The sequence below is a fragment of the Musa acuminata genome, chromosome BXJ3-7 (genome assembly GCF_036884655.1).
Source record: "Musa acuminata AAA Group cultivar baxijiao chromosome BXJ3-7, Cavendish_Baxijiao_AAA, whole genome shotgun sequence".
NCBI classification, from domain to species: domain Eukaryota; kingdom Viridiplantae; phylum Streptophyta; class Magnoliopsida; order Zingiberales; family Musaceae; genus Musa; species Musa acuminata.
In genome coordinates, this window is record NC_088355.1 from 40,592,941 (window position 1) to 40,609,112 (window position 16,172).

General features: G+C 41.2%; 2 protein-coding genes across 5 annotated transcripts; both read right to left on the reverse strand.

Moving 5' to 3' along the window:
• Positions 1-557: 557 nt before the first annotated feature.
• LOC135642015 (RNA polymerase sigma factor sigE, chloroplastic/mitochondrial-like) lies at positions 558-4,520 on the reverse strand. Its single transcript, XM_065157772.1, has 5 exons — positions 3,570-4,520; positions 2,941-3,087; positions 1,904-2,140; positions 1,191-1,451; positions 558-910 (listed from the first exon to the last, which is right to left on the reverse strand). Exons 1-5 carry the CDS (start codon positions 4,245-4,247, stop codon positions 716-718), a joined length of 1,518 nt encoding a protein of 505 aa, XP_065013844.1. The 5' UTR covers positions 4,248-4,520; the 3' UTR covers positions 558-715.
• A 6,443-nt stretch (positions 4,521-10,963) lies between these two features.
• On the reverse strand, positions 10,964-15,113 carry LOC135643654 (jasmonoyl--L-amino acid synthetase GH3.5-like). 4 transcript variants are annotated; one of them, XM_065160894.1, is made up of 5 exons: positions 14,955-15,113; positions 13,780-14,121; positions 13,585-13,686; positions 12,600-13,420; positions 10,964-11,591 (listed from the first exon to the last, which is right to left on the reverse strand). In XM_065160894.1, exons 2-5 carry the CDS (start codon positions 14,058-14,060, stop codon positions 11,047-11,049), a joined length of 1,749 nt encoding a protein of 582 aa, XP_065016966.1. In that variant the 5' UTR covers positions 14,061-14,121; positions 14,955-15,113; the 3' UTR covers positions 10,964-11,046. The 4 variants fall into 4 exon arrangements, with proteins under 4 accessions (XP_065016966.1, XP_065016967.1, XP_065016968.1 ...); XM_065160895.1 differs by having other exon boundaries at positions 13,780-14,118; positions 14,955-15,111; XM_065160896.1 differs by lacking the exon at positions 14,955-15,113 and adding an exon at positions 14,729-14,832.
• Positions 15,114-16,172: the final 1,059 nt, after the last annotated feature.

A 16,172-nucleotide genomic window follows, 5' to 3' on the forward strand; every position in this document is an offset into this window, starting at 1 on the left:
GCTTTAAATAATTCAAACGAACATTAGTTCGGGCTTAAATGTTTTGGACGAATGTTTTAGATACAGTAGGTTAATAGATTGGATCGAAGCATGGGTATTTTGCAATCTCATAACATGACAATGCATAAAAATTTGATCAACCTATTTTGATTGTCTTGTTCCTTTTATGTATGTTTCAATCTAGTGGTGGAGAAATATTAGGGTCATAAAAGCTAAATTTCTAAAATTCCTATAAATCTTGGCTAAGAGAAAAACAAATTATCTGATAGTTTGGTTGAATGTATTTCTGAAATGTGATACAACTCAAAGACCTGCAAAATTATAAATAATTATCGCTATCCGAAAACTGAAATCTGATAAACTAAGTCGTAACGAGCAGAAGCATAATATTTGGTTGAATGACAACTTGAAGCGGGATGTTTTCTCAAGTCAATTCTCCTAAAAACACAGCAAGATATAGGAGATTGATCTGTGTTTTTATGACTATGCATGGTTTGGAACCAAAAGTCAATAATGTATTACAGAATAGCTTTAGTTTCATGTGTACTCAACCAGAATGACTGTATATAAACAATTCCACTGTATTTCTGATAGTGTGGCTATGATACAAAGATTTCTCTTTGACCATAACAAGTATATGACGTGGAAGTTCGATATCGGTACAATGACTACCATATATACACGTATACATGGTACAAATGCATCAACTCATGAGTCAAACATATCTTCGGAGATAGTCAACCCGAGTTGGATGTTTCAGCTTCAGGAGAGCCTTCAGTTCATGCTTCCGCACCATCTCTCTGGAGATATTGAGGTTTCCCGCAATCTCTCCCAAAGTCCTATCACCTTTGCCGTCAAGCCCATACCTCTGTCGGATTACCAAGCTCTCCTTCGGCCTTAGTGAATCCAGCTACAGAAACAAATCATTGAAATCATTTTGCAACGAGTAATGAATACCAAATGCAAGATTCACTCAGTACTTGATCTGTTTCTGATTTTCTTTTCCCTTTTTGATTGTTAATAAGTTATTAAATTTAAATGAGATCAGAGATTCAACCTTTTGATCTACAAATAATGGCCCTATAATGCAAAATTTTATGGAAATAGTAGATGAATTTTAACTGGTGTTGAGTGCGAGGACTCTCATCCATGAGCTGGAAGAGTTTCAAAAGATGTTGAAGTACACTTACCACATCATCAAGAGCAAGTCGTAGGACTGCAGGCTGCCTACGTTTATCACCTCCTACATCAATATCAGTGATGCCGTTGATAAACTCTTCTTGTGTTACCACATGCCGTGCATTGAGTGAGAGTACTGGTTTTGATGCCTTCATAACTTCATTATATCTTTCCAAGGATATTCCAACCCTGTCCACGATCTCTTCTTCGGTAGGCAATCTTCCCAGCTCAAATGATAGCTCTAGTTTGGCTTTTTTAATTTCTTGCCTGACCTGCATCACCGGTAGATTAGTCAATGAGTATAGGCTCACAAAATTATAGAGCTGGATGAGTTACCATTCCAGCATGATTCTTGCAAATCTGATGCAACAATTTGCAAAGGAGAAGGTGAAAGATTATTTATTGTTTCACTTCCCAATAATAGGTTCTCAGCTAGCATATGTAAACACTCAGACACACGAAACTAACACTGGACATAAGGTTTACCAATAATTAGTTCCATGGACAATCATGATTCAAACCTTAGAAGAAGCTGCCTTAAAACTATTTATGAGATTAAATTCATCTGAGAGGACAAAACCATACACGGTACTCATATTTATAACCAGTCAAATTATTTCAAATGAAAGAGGTTTTTCTTTAAGGAGATCATGAACATTTTGTTTTCAAAGGAAGCAAAATTGATGGCAACTTTTCAAGTAATTTAATAGAATATAGAACATACCGATTCAATCCCGAAAGGAACTTTTGTGAAGCTTGAGAGTGTCATTGATCGAATAATAGAATGCCGAATCCAAAAGAGGCTGTATGTGGATAGACGGAAACCACGCTTTGGTTCAAACCGATCGATGGCAGTAATGAGACCCTTTGCTCCCGCTTGACAAAATTCTTGGAACTTCTGGCCGCTTGCAATCTCTGGATAATACTTATTTATTACAAACAAAACTAGCCGAAGGTTGTGCTGTGGCAAATTGAGGTACACATTAATTCTCTGCTGGGTAAATAACATTTTGCTAAATATCAACTAAGATAAAAAGTTCCTGATGGGTCAACCAAAGTTAGAATGCTATCCATGAAACAGAAGAATACATCTATAGCAAGGAAACAGGGTTCTGAGATTCCTTCCTTTTAAGTTTTTACTTTCTTGGTAACTGTACAGTGGCTTAATGATGATTGCAAGTTGTGAGACAAGATTACAAAATGGCATATTATGGAAGCAAATTGGCAATATGCAGTAATCATGATTAATTAGACATCCAACTAAGACGATATAACTGTCACTCATTTTATCTGGGAACTTCCGACTGGTTCTAGAAAAGAAGTCCACCACAACTAAGAAGCAACATTAATGTATCAAAACATGGTGAATACATGACACGAGACCAGGGAAACCTATTAAGCATCCATATATACATGTAAACAGATGATCTTAAGGTGTCATTTGCATTCTGTACAGCATTATTAGGTTAGAAGATGAGAAGACATCTCTAAATGTAATTGTGCAAGAAGTTAGTAGCATCAACTGCCAGGTATTGCCTTCGAAATTCATGATTGCTACAAATTCCATTACGCTACGATCTCAGATGTGACATATCAATCAACATTACAATTGTAGGATGGCATCAAAATACTTTACAGTAAAGTGTGTGCCTACAAGAAAAGGAAAAAATATAAAAGGAACTGTATAATAAGAACACTGTCTGGATTAATCATTAGAAAAATTTATGTATGGGCTGAAGGTTCTCTGATCTAATCGGATACCTTGATTAGCTTGTCTCTTGCTGCCCGGGCAACTTCTATATGTCTTCTCAATTGTGGAACACTCATGTTAACTGCATCTGCCAGCTCACCGTCGGTCGGCTCCCTGTTCAGATCCTTGTACATGCCCTCCTTCACTTGAAGTATTGCCTATAGTTCAAGAAGAACAGGTACTTGTCAATATTGGAAAAGTGGAAGTATAACATGAATCAAACCAACCTTTTTATCCTGCTGTGAGACACAAACTATTGTACCAACATTTTGGTTAAAAAAAATCTTATGAACTATTTCAGTAAAAGAGTAAAGAATTCCAAATGTAGTGTTGGACATCAACAGCTTGATTTCCATTTTATCTACATCTCTGCCTGTGATCCAATGATGACTTGAGTAGATCAATCAGAGGTATAATTGCAAAAATGATGATGCTTAGATCCAATTACAACTAGATCTGAATAGTATCCTTTCTATACGTCTCAGTCTTCAGTCAGGAACAGGAAGGTCTGGGAAGAACCAACCACACAATCACAGACAGCAACATCAAAGGAATTCTAGTAGAATCTTGCTGAAATAATTCGAAGAACTAAGATATATTGATAATTACACAACAATTTAAAGAAGAAGAAAAATCTTACCTTCATGGGTTGCATCAGCTTGAAAAGCCAAGTATGCTCGGCCGAGCTAAGAACTGGCGGTATCTTCATCCTCTTCCAGTCCAAACTGTCCAAATTGGTGGAGCCGGAGTACTCCCTGACTAATATCTCCACATCCTCATCAAACTCCCTTCCTTCGCCTCTCCTTGCTTCCGTCCCCGCCTCCTCCTTCGGCCTGCGCCTCATGGATATCCTTTCCTCGAGACCCAACCTTTTCACCCTCTTCTTCCGGTTCCTGACCACATTGTCCACCCCCAAACTCCCATCTTTCACCACGGTCTGGCGGCCGCTCTCCTCCCCGTCCGAGACATCGGCCGGGCTGAGCTTGTAGATGTTCTCGAGGGCGGCGGCAACCTCGCTGTAGTCCGGATCGCGAGGGCAAGCATCGGAGGGAGCGGCGGTCGTGGGGGCCGCGACGACGGCGACGGCCTTCCCTCTCTTGGACCGCCTGGCAGCTCTCGCTGGGCTTTTCTTCGGCTCCTTCACGGCCTCCTGCGTGACGGCCTCCGGCGGCGTGACCAAGGCCGAGCACTTGGGGCCGGGGCCGCCCTTGAAGGCCAAGAAGAAGAAGGGTCGGCGGAGCGGCGACGACCGGCGGACGGCGAGGCCGCTGCCGAAGGGCGATCGGGAGGCGGAGCTGGGCACAGCGACGACTCCCATGCCGAGACGCGAATCTCGATGCGCGACGACCGGTGATGACGGCGGTAAGCGTGCGGAGTTCGGAGAGAACAACTTCCGGTGGGATTTCGAGACGGTGAATGGAGCAGGGAAAAAGTAGCAGTTATATAGCGAGGGACAATGGCTACCACACGCTGGTAGACCGGGGAAGCAATCCAACGGCCATGATCGGCCGAAGAAGGGGATCGGACGGAGAGAAGGTGGTGATCGAGGGGGGCGAGACGTGGAGGGTGGGGAAGCAGCACTAGGGAGTGGGCGGGGCGGGGCGGGGCGGGGCGGGCGGCCAGATATGTTTGGGGATGCAGGGAGGACCCGTGGATGGCGTCGGATACACGTGGCCGACGCTCATAAGCGAACGGATATTTCCGGCGTATCTAGTGCCAGCGGGGCCCATCGGACCGCGTAGAGGGCTCGGCGACCACTCGGATTTGAGGAATTTTCGTGGCACGTTAAAGTTTCCATGTGGATCAATTGGATCCAATTATCGCAAAGGGGAGTCGTCTCCTCTCCATCTCTAGTGGCCTCCGGAAAAGAAAGGGTACGACATATGTTGTACAGTATCAAGCAATTCCAACTCGCGCATTGCATACTTTGACGTGCATGAAGAAATGTTACGGGCACTTTAAGATTCATCCGTAGTCTTCTTATGGTAATCTTGGCCGTCCGTGTGTCGATCAATCTTGACCTTTTGTTGGATCGGATTCAAATCATTCTCCATCTGGTCACTATAGCGTCTCAGCCCGACCCATACTTGACCGTTCATCATCGGGCCCAATTTAAGCCCACTCGTCTCTTTTGAAGGAATGTCAATTTTTTTTTGTTTTTTGAAGGAAAAAAGCTTATTAATCTCGCATTAGGGGATTATCCTACAGACGGGAATACAAGTGATGGATTACCTATGTTGCTACAGTGTTCGACAACAGATATCGGGTGTGGCGGGGGGCTATGTGATGGCACGATGAATGATGGCGATGAGGAAGCCGCGCGACGGCTTAGGATTTTCGTAGAAGCATTTTGACCTAATTTAGTTAAATTAGATGTTGATCAAATTAGGGTACATGTAGTTTGATTAAATCTGATTTTTTAATCGATTTAGACTCGATCAACTCAAATTTTGACACTTTGACTAATTTTGACTTAGTCATAATTTTTATTAATCATATTTAAATTTTGACCATCTTGATTTGGTCAAATTTTAAATTTGAGAGAACCTTAATTTTGATGAATTCTGAATTTTCCAAATCATTGAATCGTATCTTATCTCGTGTCTCTTACCCTCTCGGAATTGGACAATATTTTATCATAATCAGAAATAATAGAAAAGGTTTAATCCATATAGAGAATGGTGTAATGGTGTCATTATCTATTACTCCATATACATCATAATGAATCCACTGAGCCCCTCATTCTAGTAGCCTCCAGCATGGTCAATTGCTCCCCCTCCTCTGAACATTAGGAGTTGACGCGGATTGGTGAATCTTTTCTCCTCAGTTCCTATATCAGATAGTTAGAATTGTTTGAAATTAGACATTTAATAGATGCTATTCTGCGTCCTCTTTGTAGTAGCTTAGGTTTTGTCATCCGAGAGAAGGAATTATACACGATGCTTAGGCAGTAGCAGCAAGATAGGAAATCAGAACCTATTATAATTCACCGAGAGATCAAAGAATGATCCACGATAATAGAGATAACGATGAAATTCAATGACGATCTTTTAAGTTAAGTAACTATGAGAATTGTTTTGGATGATCATAAATGACTGATGGATGACTGTGAAAGGACAATGAGACACTAAAAACATTGCTCTATGATCGAGAATTAATCGAGAAGTATGTGCTGGTGCTGCCTAATTCTCCTACTGAAACCGGTCAAACGTGATCTAATCGGGTAAACCGCACCGATGTGTCTAGTTTCCACCATATGAGGAAAAGATTTTGCAGGGACAGCAAATGTGATAGAGCAATCAATGCTCTCTCTCCTCTCTCTCTCTCTCTCTCTCCTCTCTCTCTCTCTTCTGTTTCATGTCGTTTTAATTGGGTACAGTCATGAAAGCTTCTGCGTTAATGACACCAAGTCAACGGCTCCGGTTCTTATGAGGCGGAGCCCACAATCGCCTTCAGAGCTACGTGCAATGAATTCAATATTTATTGCTCACCGAGAGTAGTACTCGTTTCATCTTTCCAGTCAAATGCTAGATTTACTCGGTTTTAGACTGATCGTTTGAATCGTAAAGGAGTTATCGATAATTATAACGAGTTAAACCGAATAATTCTCAGGAATTTATCTCGATAGTCTTAAATGCCGATGATGAAGGCGGAAAATTGGGTAGAGAAAACAGTGGCCAACGTCAAATCATGGACATCGTCGCCATCACGGCACTGTTGAGGAGTACGGTGCAGACAATTCCATGCGATCGTTGCCACACAAGTTTGCACGACAGGGACGGCCGGCCATGCAGCCGAACACGTCGATGGCATCTTTCCGGCTTCTGCCGGTGTCGGCGTCGGCTCATGTCGCGTGGAGTTGTCTCCTTGTAGGGTCGGCAACCGTGGATCAATGGTGCGTCACTTCGATCCCCTGGTCTCCTGCACCAAACGTGAGCATTCGGTAAGGTGGATTTGGAACTAATAATACTCGCTGTGAGATTCATCCTGTGTCGTTGCTGAGAGTAAAACCGGGGCAGACAAAGGAACAAAGAGAATCTATTTACACTGTTTCGTCCATGCAGAAGAACCAAAAAGAGCCAGACGTACTGCAAACAATAGTGTAACTGATGAGACACGGGTAGAACACCAACGCAAGACGTACGTACTAAGCAATGTTTTCAGCAAGGATAAGGCCCGAAGATTCTGCATCTTTGTTCAGTCGTGAAGAAGATTCACGGAGACACTAAATAGATTCGGGAAGCCGACAGGATTATGGGAATTAGAGTCCTACGGGACATAACTTATCATGTCAGTTTCTTTCAAGATTATTTCGAGGGTTGACTCATAGGGTTGGCTCGTAGGTCAACTCGGTCTCGAGCGATAGTCTCCCTGTATGTATGTGTGCGTCGTTTCTGTCCCAAACTCCAATGGGCATGACATTTCTGTAGTTCATCGAATCTAGCTGGATTTGATTTTTGGAAGTCCCATTATGATGGTCGGACATCACGATCATGTCACCTTTCATAAGAAGGCATCCATGTGGTGATTCATTGAACCGTTGAGATTTCGAAACATGTATTGCCCTTTGAGTAATGGTGTGTTTCCATAACACTTATTAGTTGAACCAACCGTCAGGCGATGGGTAGTTCGGTGGCCGAGTACCAAAGGGTTATTCGACCACTATAAATAGTGGGGCCTTTTCATTCGTTCTATTCATGCTTTCGAGGCACTTTATATAGGTTTCGGATGATTCAGATCATTCGACCATTAGATAACTTCAAACTTTTCAGCACTTAGCTCAGCTTATGAATTATAGTACAATGTAGTTATCTAACAATAGAGTTATATGTGGATGGAACATTTATACCATTAGTTATCTAGTTTTTATCATCTTCAAATAGTTGTTTGACGTAAATGTAACAAATAGATCGATCTGGCATAATAGAGTCTCCAATAAAGTTAGTAAGTATTGAGGAGATATACTATAAGTCATTTGTGCTTGTCATAGGTGTCCTGCAAGTCAATCATATGAGTGATGATATAAGTGATATGACACACAATTTTTTTTATTTATTATTATTATATTTTCTTACTATATATATATATATATATATATATACATAGATTTGTGCAATGAGAATTGGATTGTGATGAGATCACGATAATGAGATCGATTCGCCTTTAAACACATACCCTAAATAATCTCGGTCATAAGTTACTCAAGAGGGACATTGAGATAACCGAACAGACTGATGTACTGTATACTCATTCATGCGATGGAGATGACTAATCTTATAGCTACTTGTGTGGAGACACTAGGGATACAATGTAGGTGCTCATTGAAGAATGAGTTCACTAATTGATCCGTTTACGAAATGATGGACGATTGATGATACCTCATTGTCAAACAATGATTCCATCGTCCTAATGGTGTATTTAATCCTTAGACTTGAGATATCGAAAATGTCCTATAAGAGTGCTCTACTCTTTGCTATCGAACTTATATACCTAAAAGTTCCAGATCTACCACAGCTTGTCATTGGGAGTGGCAGTCAACCTTACAAGAGCTATCGAGTATCGATATAGGATCCTCCATTCTTTTGTCATAAGAGGAATATCTTATATGTTCTTGCTCAAGCAAATCCCTGATTAGGATCATTTAGATTAAGAAAGAAAGAGTTCTATAGAAGAATCTGATTAGAATGAGACTCGAGTAGAAATCGTATAGGCCTAACAGTATCATACCCGGTATATGGTCTCTCGGATATTAGATAGATAAGGGGCTATAAGTACTTAGTAATTAAGGACAAATAAGTCCAATTGATTGAATTCCCTATATCGTTTGTGGACTACGACATAATGACCTAATACATTCGTAGTTGATGACTCAACATTGAGCCAGAATGAGTTCTAACATGTATGACTCATAATCAGCTCAATATTGGGCCTAGAGGATCACACACATATAGAAGGTGTTATGATGAATAAAGTTTCGGATATGAGATATCTGTTGGAGCCCCTATCTTATTGGATATCCAATAAGCTCATGAATTATTAGATCTTATGGATGAGATCCAATAAGAACAAATAAAAAATTATTTGATAGAGACCCAATAATCTTGATTGTGTGGTGTTCGAAAAGGGGAGATTTGAGCAGCGATTTGAGGAGCGTTTTCAGCCCTTGTTGTGTAAATCACCGCTAGAGAAGATACAATTGACCTCATTCATTCTCTCTAATAGATTTATAAGAATTCAAGGATATATGATCTCCTTAGGTAATACAATCTTTTTTGTATGCATAGTTTTTTGGTTTCACATATTTTTGCACACTAATCATTACACGACAACGAGACATTCTTTTATGCGAAAAATTCTATGATTTTATTTTCTATTCTTTTGTTGCGCATGTGATGTTGCCCCAGATTTTCTAACACTTTGTAGTTAAGTTGAACTTTTAGATGATAACAAAGTAGAGAATATCAATTAGGATCCTCTTTACCAACACGTTAGTCATCCTTAAGGAGATGACTAGGATGTTATTATGTTTGGGATCGAGATGCTTAGCTTCCTATTCCTTAAACATAATGGGTGGATCACCATTGACCTTAAAATATCTTAGTTTGAGATTCTATTGGCTCCAAGCATGGGGTTATTGACAATTATAATGACTTATCGCTTAATAAGCTCTCACAACCTTAGGGATGTCTTATATATTTTAGGTATTTATCAATTTTTCATGTCATGTGCATGATCCTAGTGGAACCGATAGAACTTGGATCAGTTTCTATTCATTGGCGAGGCTCTCAGAAGTCATAGGGTGTGAGAGCCTTTTTTTCCTTCATTTGTATTAACACTTACGTATGGGAGGTATTCAGAAGAGTAAACTCTGATTGTTGAGAGATTCAATCTCCCCTTAGCCTTTCATTCAAGGGTCGGTCAACATGATACAACCATAGAGTCCTTTATTCCTTTACTAGCTTCTTTGACTCCAACTTTTTTCTTCCAAACAATAAGGAATTCGGCCACAATGTGCCATTTAACTTCTTATAGCAACTCCGAATAAGTGGCCAAAAGTTGAGTGATAACTGACCAAAAGAACCTAAATGATTGAAGACTGTTGATGTAAGCATTGATGAGGATGGACAAACTTAGGTCCGACACCATCCTCACTTTGTCATAAACTCTCTTTGTATAGCTTGCCAATATCTCCTTATCTTCTTGTTGGATGGCTAGAGAAGACATAGACTTATTTGGGAGTTTCTAGTCAATAAAACTAAATTCAAACTCCTTAGCTAACTATCCGAATGAGAAGATTTGTTTTGGAGGTACCTTAGCAAATCACTCTCTTGTTGACCCTGATAGAGAGATTGGGAAAATACAATGCAAGAGATTTAAAGAATTCTAAAAGAGCCTTAAAATTGTATTCAAGTGTGCGAGGAATGCACCTTGGTGGTAGGATCATTACTCAAGTAATCAATGTCAGTTATGAGGAGCAATAATTTGTTTGTCTGATTATGATCATGTCACTTCAAGTGTGATGATACAATAATGATTCAATCGATTTGGCCATGTGATATTGAGATGTCATCATCCTACGTGATATCGAAGTGTTGGACATGTAAGTATCGAGTGCACATCAACCATGTGACACATAGGTATCAGGTACATGTCGCATGGTGCTACGTTGCTAGATGCAAATCGATCATGTGATTGCGAAGAATCGACCAAGTGTTGGTCAAGTGCTGTCGAACGACCGATTGTGGGCGACCAGTGGGGGGGCTGCTCCGCCTAGGATCTGGAGAGGGGGGACTGCCGCATACAAGGAGAAATTTGGCAACGGTGTGATGTCGGACAGTAAGAATTTTTCTCGACGTCGACTCGATAAGGAGTGCTGCAATAGCAGTGATGGCTCCTCACAATTTTCGCTCTGATACCATGAAAAAATGAGAGAAAGAAGAAAAGCACGAGCAGAGAGATTGCCTCGTATAGTTGAGGAAATCTCATCTGATATGCAGTTGAGGAAATCTCTCTGTTATCAGGAAGACAGTCGGATAAGAAATACCAGTAGATCTATGTTAAGGAAGCCAACAGGATTACAGAAACATAGTTCGCATTACAGGATGGGAATTAGAGTTCTACGTGCCATAAGCAGTACTAAAGTAACACCCTGTGACATTCCTGCACAGGATCTGCAAGACCATGCTGTTCGACACGCCGACACAGCGCGGCGTCTTGAACTGGCTCACGGCAGCCCCAAGGCCGAGGTAATGGTCTAAGATCTTTTGGAACGTTCCCTTGCGCACCACACGAAGCTCAAGAGGTCCGATGGCACCCACCTTTCGGGATCCGACGTAGCCGGCGTCGAGGAAGGACAGGTCCAAGCAGCTGCAGCAGCTGCGGAGAACCTCGTCGGTGGCGTCCGAGCACAACTCCCAGAAGATCACGTAGTGTCCGGGCTCCGTCGAGGTGTCCACATGGCTGGTGAAGTCCACCACCTCCAGCTTTTCTTCGGCCAACAGCTTGGCTGCTGCTTCCACCGCCAACTGCAGATCTTTCTCGGTGTTCTTGTCGATGTTGATGCTCAGCACTAGGCTTCTTCTGCACACGAATTGAAGCTCTGGTGTGGAGTTGTGAAACCCGGCGATCCTTACTATGTCTCCCAATCTGTACCGATATAAACCTGCCATGGATTGATTGCATCAACAAAGCAAGTTTCTTTTTGAGGCCTTGGTAGAACATTCATTGCGACATGAACATCAAGACCATAAGAAGCTATTTACATATAAGACAGAGAACGAGGAGAGTAAACCAAGATTGCTTGCTTTATATCAACCCATCATCTATCTTTGTCCTCATCCATTCTGAGCATTAGAACAACTAAACTCATCACTCATACAAGTCACCATCATGATTGAAAGCTGTACAATAAGTGGAAGAGTTATATAATCTAAATTATAGTTTTTAGCTCCTAATTGTTTAGCATGTCTTAGGAGACAGACTCTGTCCGTTTGGTGAGCTGAAACAGCTCAGAGATGGACAATTAGTAGCCAATAGAAGAGTTTAATAAGGCAGTGGTAGAATGAGCAAACAATGAATCTACTACTTCAATCAACCTTCAAACACTATCAAGTTTTGACTAATAGGAAGAACACCATTACATCCATTAGGTCTCAGACAAAGCTAACAGACTAGCCAGAACAGGCAGAACATAGTTTATGAGACTACATCATCAATCAATCAATCAATTTGGCCTGCCATACCAAACTATCAATCAATGAGTACTATGCATATTCTCCAATCACTAGAATAGAGAATGGTCTACAAGGGACAAGAGAATAGAAATGCCAGGGGATTGACTCTGCAGTGCATGCTCATTGCCTTGAGGAAGAGCATTTAACCAATTGGCTCCAAGAAACAGTTCATCTTTCATTTGTTATATTCTGTCATAGTCTAAAATAAAAAAATTCAGCAGCTTTTTTCAAACTCCCACTGATCTTCTTGCAGGTAGAATGACCAGTGTAAGTTGAGCTACTTCAAAATCTAAATTGCTGATGTCAAGCAATCACAGTAGTCTTTTCTGCTGGTTAAAAAAGTGATTTTATTGTCCTTGGATTTTCCATCACTAGAATTTAGAACTGCTAAAGAACTGTAAGAAAATAGATAAATGAGGATGATGGAGCGCAGATACCTGCAAAATTGGTAACAACAATCTCATACTCTTTGCCAACTTCAACTTCAGTCAGGCCAACTGGTTCAGCTTCAATATAGTGAATGGTCGAGACACAGTGCTCCAGCTCTTGCCCCTCAGGTTTCTGCAAAGGGATGAACTCGAAGTAGCCGATGTTGGGAAGTACTGCGAAGGTAGCAGACTCAGGAGGTAGACTAGGATTGACATTAGCACCAATCCATCCTTCTGAGGACCCATAGTCAGCGCTCATGAGGGGTAGGCTTCCTGCATAATGCCTAAGCTTCTTCAAGTATGGCTCCATAGATCCAGTCATAATTCCATAGACATACTTGGCATTTGGCCAAAGCTCTGGGATCACACCATACCAGTTGCTTAATCTCAAACACTTGCTGTGTATGGAGTCTGCCAGGGCAGGATTGGGGCTTAAAAGCTTAGAAACAGCTGCACGTATGGATGGAACAGTGATTCTGCCCGACAGAACTCCTCCTCTAATGTCCGTGCATAGTTCCTCCCACACCTGCTCAAATGTTCGAAAAGCATGAACTATGCTGTGTGCAAAGGTGGAGGATATGATCTGCACGTCGTCCGAGTAGATCAGCCCACACAGGAGGTGGCAATACAAGGACTGCTGGAAGTCTGGACCAAATATGACTTCGTCGGGACTGCAACATTGAGATTGGATGTCCTTCATCGTGCGCTTGAACTGTTCGCTTCGGTAGACATTGGTCGTAGCTGTTGTGGCAGTGAGTCCGCCTTTGGTTTTTACCTGCTTGCTGCTGTAAATGAACTGCAGAGCTTTTCCATTGCCGACTGGATACTCTCTGCAAACAAACGTTCGGTCATGAGGAGACATGGAGTACCAAAACGATCATTAGACAGAGCTCAGCTTTCCCACTAAGTGAGCCAAAGAAGAAGATGGACACCAAATAGACCACTCCGGAACCAACAAACTTGCATTAGCAGCAGTGAGGTTCAAGATCCATACTTGTTTCTGAACGCGAATGAAGTCCGATATATCTGCATCGTGGAATGAACGAGCTCGTCGTTGAACGCCAAATACTTGGGTTTCCCTTGCGTCGTCCCAGAACTGCGGCAAGTCGAACGAGATTCTCGGAAGTTAGCAAGACCAGACACCATAAAAGCGACATAGAAAAGAGAGGCACATGTGGGAGGCCGTCACCTGAGCGAAATCGAAGTTATAGGCTTCCCCGTGAGAATGGGAGAAGTGTCCCCATCGACAATCCTCCGGATGTAAGGCTCCAAGTCGCTGTGAGTGACCAAAGGGATACAGGCCTTGAAGCTCTCGGGGTCGGTTCTTCCTCCGAGGCCTAAGTTCTGCAAGTACTCTGCTTCAGCATTTTGTTCGAGAATCTTTCGGAGGGTTGCTCTCTGGAGCCGACCAGCGTCCTTCGTGAGCGCTTCGAATTCGTCTATCACGTTCTCGAGGCTAAAAACTCTCATCTTTTCGGGTAGTACCGCCAAAGCCTCGCAGAAGTTGCAGAGGAAACCTACAAAGTCACTGCTGGAAACGAGGAAAGCTCATGTGGAGAGCAGAAAACAAGGCCATTTTAGTAGCGAGCGAAGCATCTGAATCTTTAAGCGAACTAAGAACCCAATTCGAAATAAAAGATTTAGACGGCAGAAAAGCAACTAGATGTTCTAAGTAACAAATTCCAAGTAGGAGAGCGAAAGGTTTCTTTCCCAGGTGAATTATATTAACTGCAAAACGTGGCGGCAGAGGAAGAGCAGCTGAAAGAAGCAAAGATAATAAATTTCTATCAAGGAAGAGAGGAAGAAATGCAAGAAGAAACCAAAAAAAAAAAAGGAGAAGAAACTAAAGATCTAAAAGTGGAAAGACCGCTTCTTTAATCCATCCTGACAAGAAGATAGGATGGGAAAGGAGAACTTGACAGCCAGCAGATCAGAAAAAGGCAACCCGAAGATTCCCACAATCTTTTGGTACCGAAAGGTAGGTTGGAACAAGAACAGATGGAAGAAAGAGACACCAAGAAAAGCCACACGAATCCAACCTAATCTCAAGCAGCAAGTATGGAGAGAAGCCAAAAAAACCCGCAGACTTGAGACCGCAGGCATCATAACCATCAAAGAAATCGCCTTTGGAACCTTACCATCAGCCCCACCAAAACCAGTCGTTCCAAGAAGAATCCCCCCCCCCCGCCAAGAGCCGCCCCTCTACCCTGTTCCCCACCCTATCCGTCGCCTCTACACTAAACAATAACATACAAAGGAATCTTGCGCCACCTCGACAGCCAAGCTCGATTCCTCACGAAAGAAAGGCCAACGGAAAGAAACAAAGCCAAAAGGAATATTTTACGAGCACCACCAAGCTCTCACCTTTATCTCCAACAAGGATGGCTTTCTTATGCTGCTTTGCGCCTCACCGCCTGCTTCCATCGACGCAAGGGAGCTTACGTATTTATAGCGCGAGGATGGGGAAGCAGATCCCACAGCCCACACGAAGACCACGCCGCGTCGCTCACTTACTGAGCTGAATGGAGATCGAATCATTCGGGGCTGTAAAGGACACTGTTGGGGAAAGACGTCATCGTGTCAGCCCAACCGGACATCAGCGCTACGATCTCTTCCATTATTATTATTATTATTATTATTTCCATTTTGGCAGCTGACACACGCAAAAATCACTTCCATTTTGAGAAAAGTATTATTATTAATACTACCAATTCCTCCTAATGTTAGTATTTTTGTAATAATTATTGCTTAGAAGATCCGATATAGATTTACTGGTTAATGAAAAGAAAAAAAAAAGAAAAATCGGTTAGTGAATTTTTTATATGATGTCTCTTTTTTCAAGTGAGACAATTACTGTAAGATTCGTGCAAAATTTATATGATGAAGTTTTCAATATAGGGCAAAATAAGTCAAACTAATATTTTAGGCATAAAGCTTACTAAATAAGGTTTTCTAAAAAAAAATACTTTATTACTGAGGAAACAATCCCATCCACCTTATAGCAAATCAAAAAATATAAATCATAAAAAATTCTCCCCTATAGAGTTTATTTACTTATATATCCATCAAGCATCGTAATTATTACTGTCTCGTTTCTTCGTTTCTAAAGATACTTATAACTAAAAAAATAAAAATATCATCACATCGAGCAACAATGCTAATACTATTATCATTGTCATGGTTTCAAGAACCATCATAATTTAATTTGACCAACCAAGAGTTGATTTTTCTCGCTTAATGTGATAAAGACAGTGACTAACATTTGTGGTAGGTTCAATGGACTTCGTTATAACATAAATATATAAAATTATTTTAAAAATAAACTAAAAAAATAAGATATTAAATTATTAATAGTATTATTACAAGCCTCATAAGACCCATAAAACTATAGCAATGAAAGATGTTTGCCTCCATATCAAACCAAAGTATATCCTCAATAACCCAAAAGTCATCCAACAAGAATAAAAAAGATAAAAGAGATCCAAAGGTTTTGAATTATAAAGTAAGTGAGTCAAGTAAATCAACTTAGGTGTGAGAAAAATATATGATTAACTAATTAAATAAATATTTTTTATGTAAAAT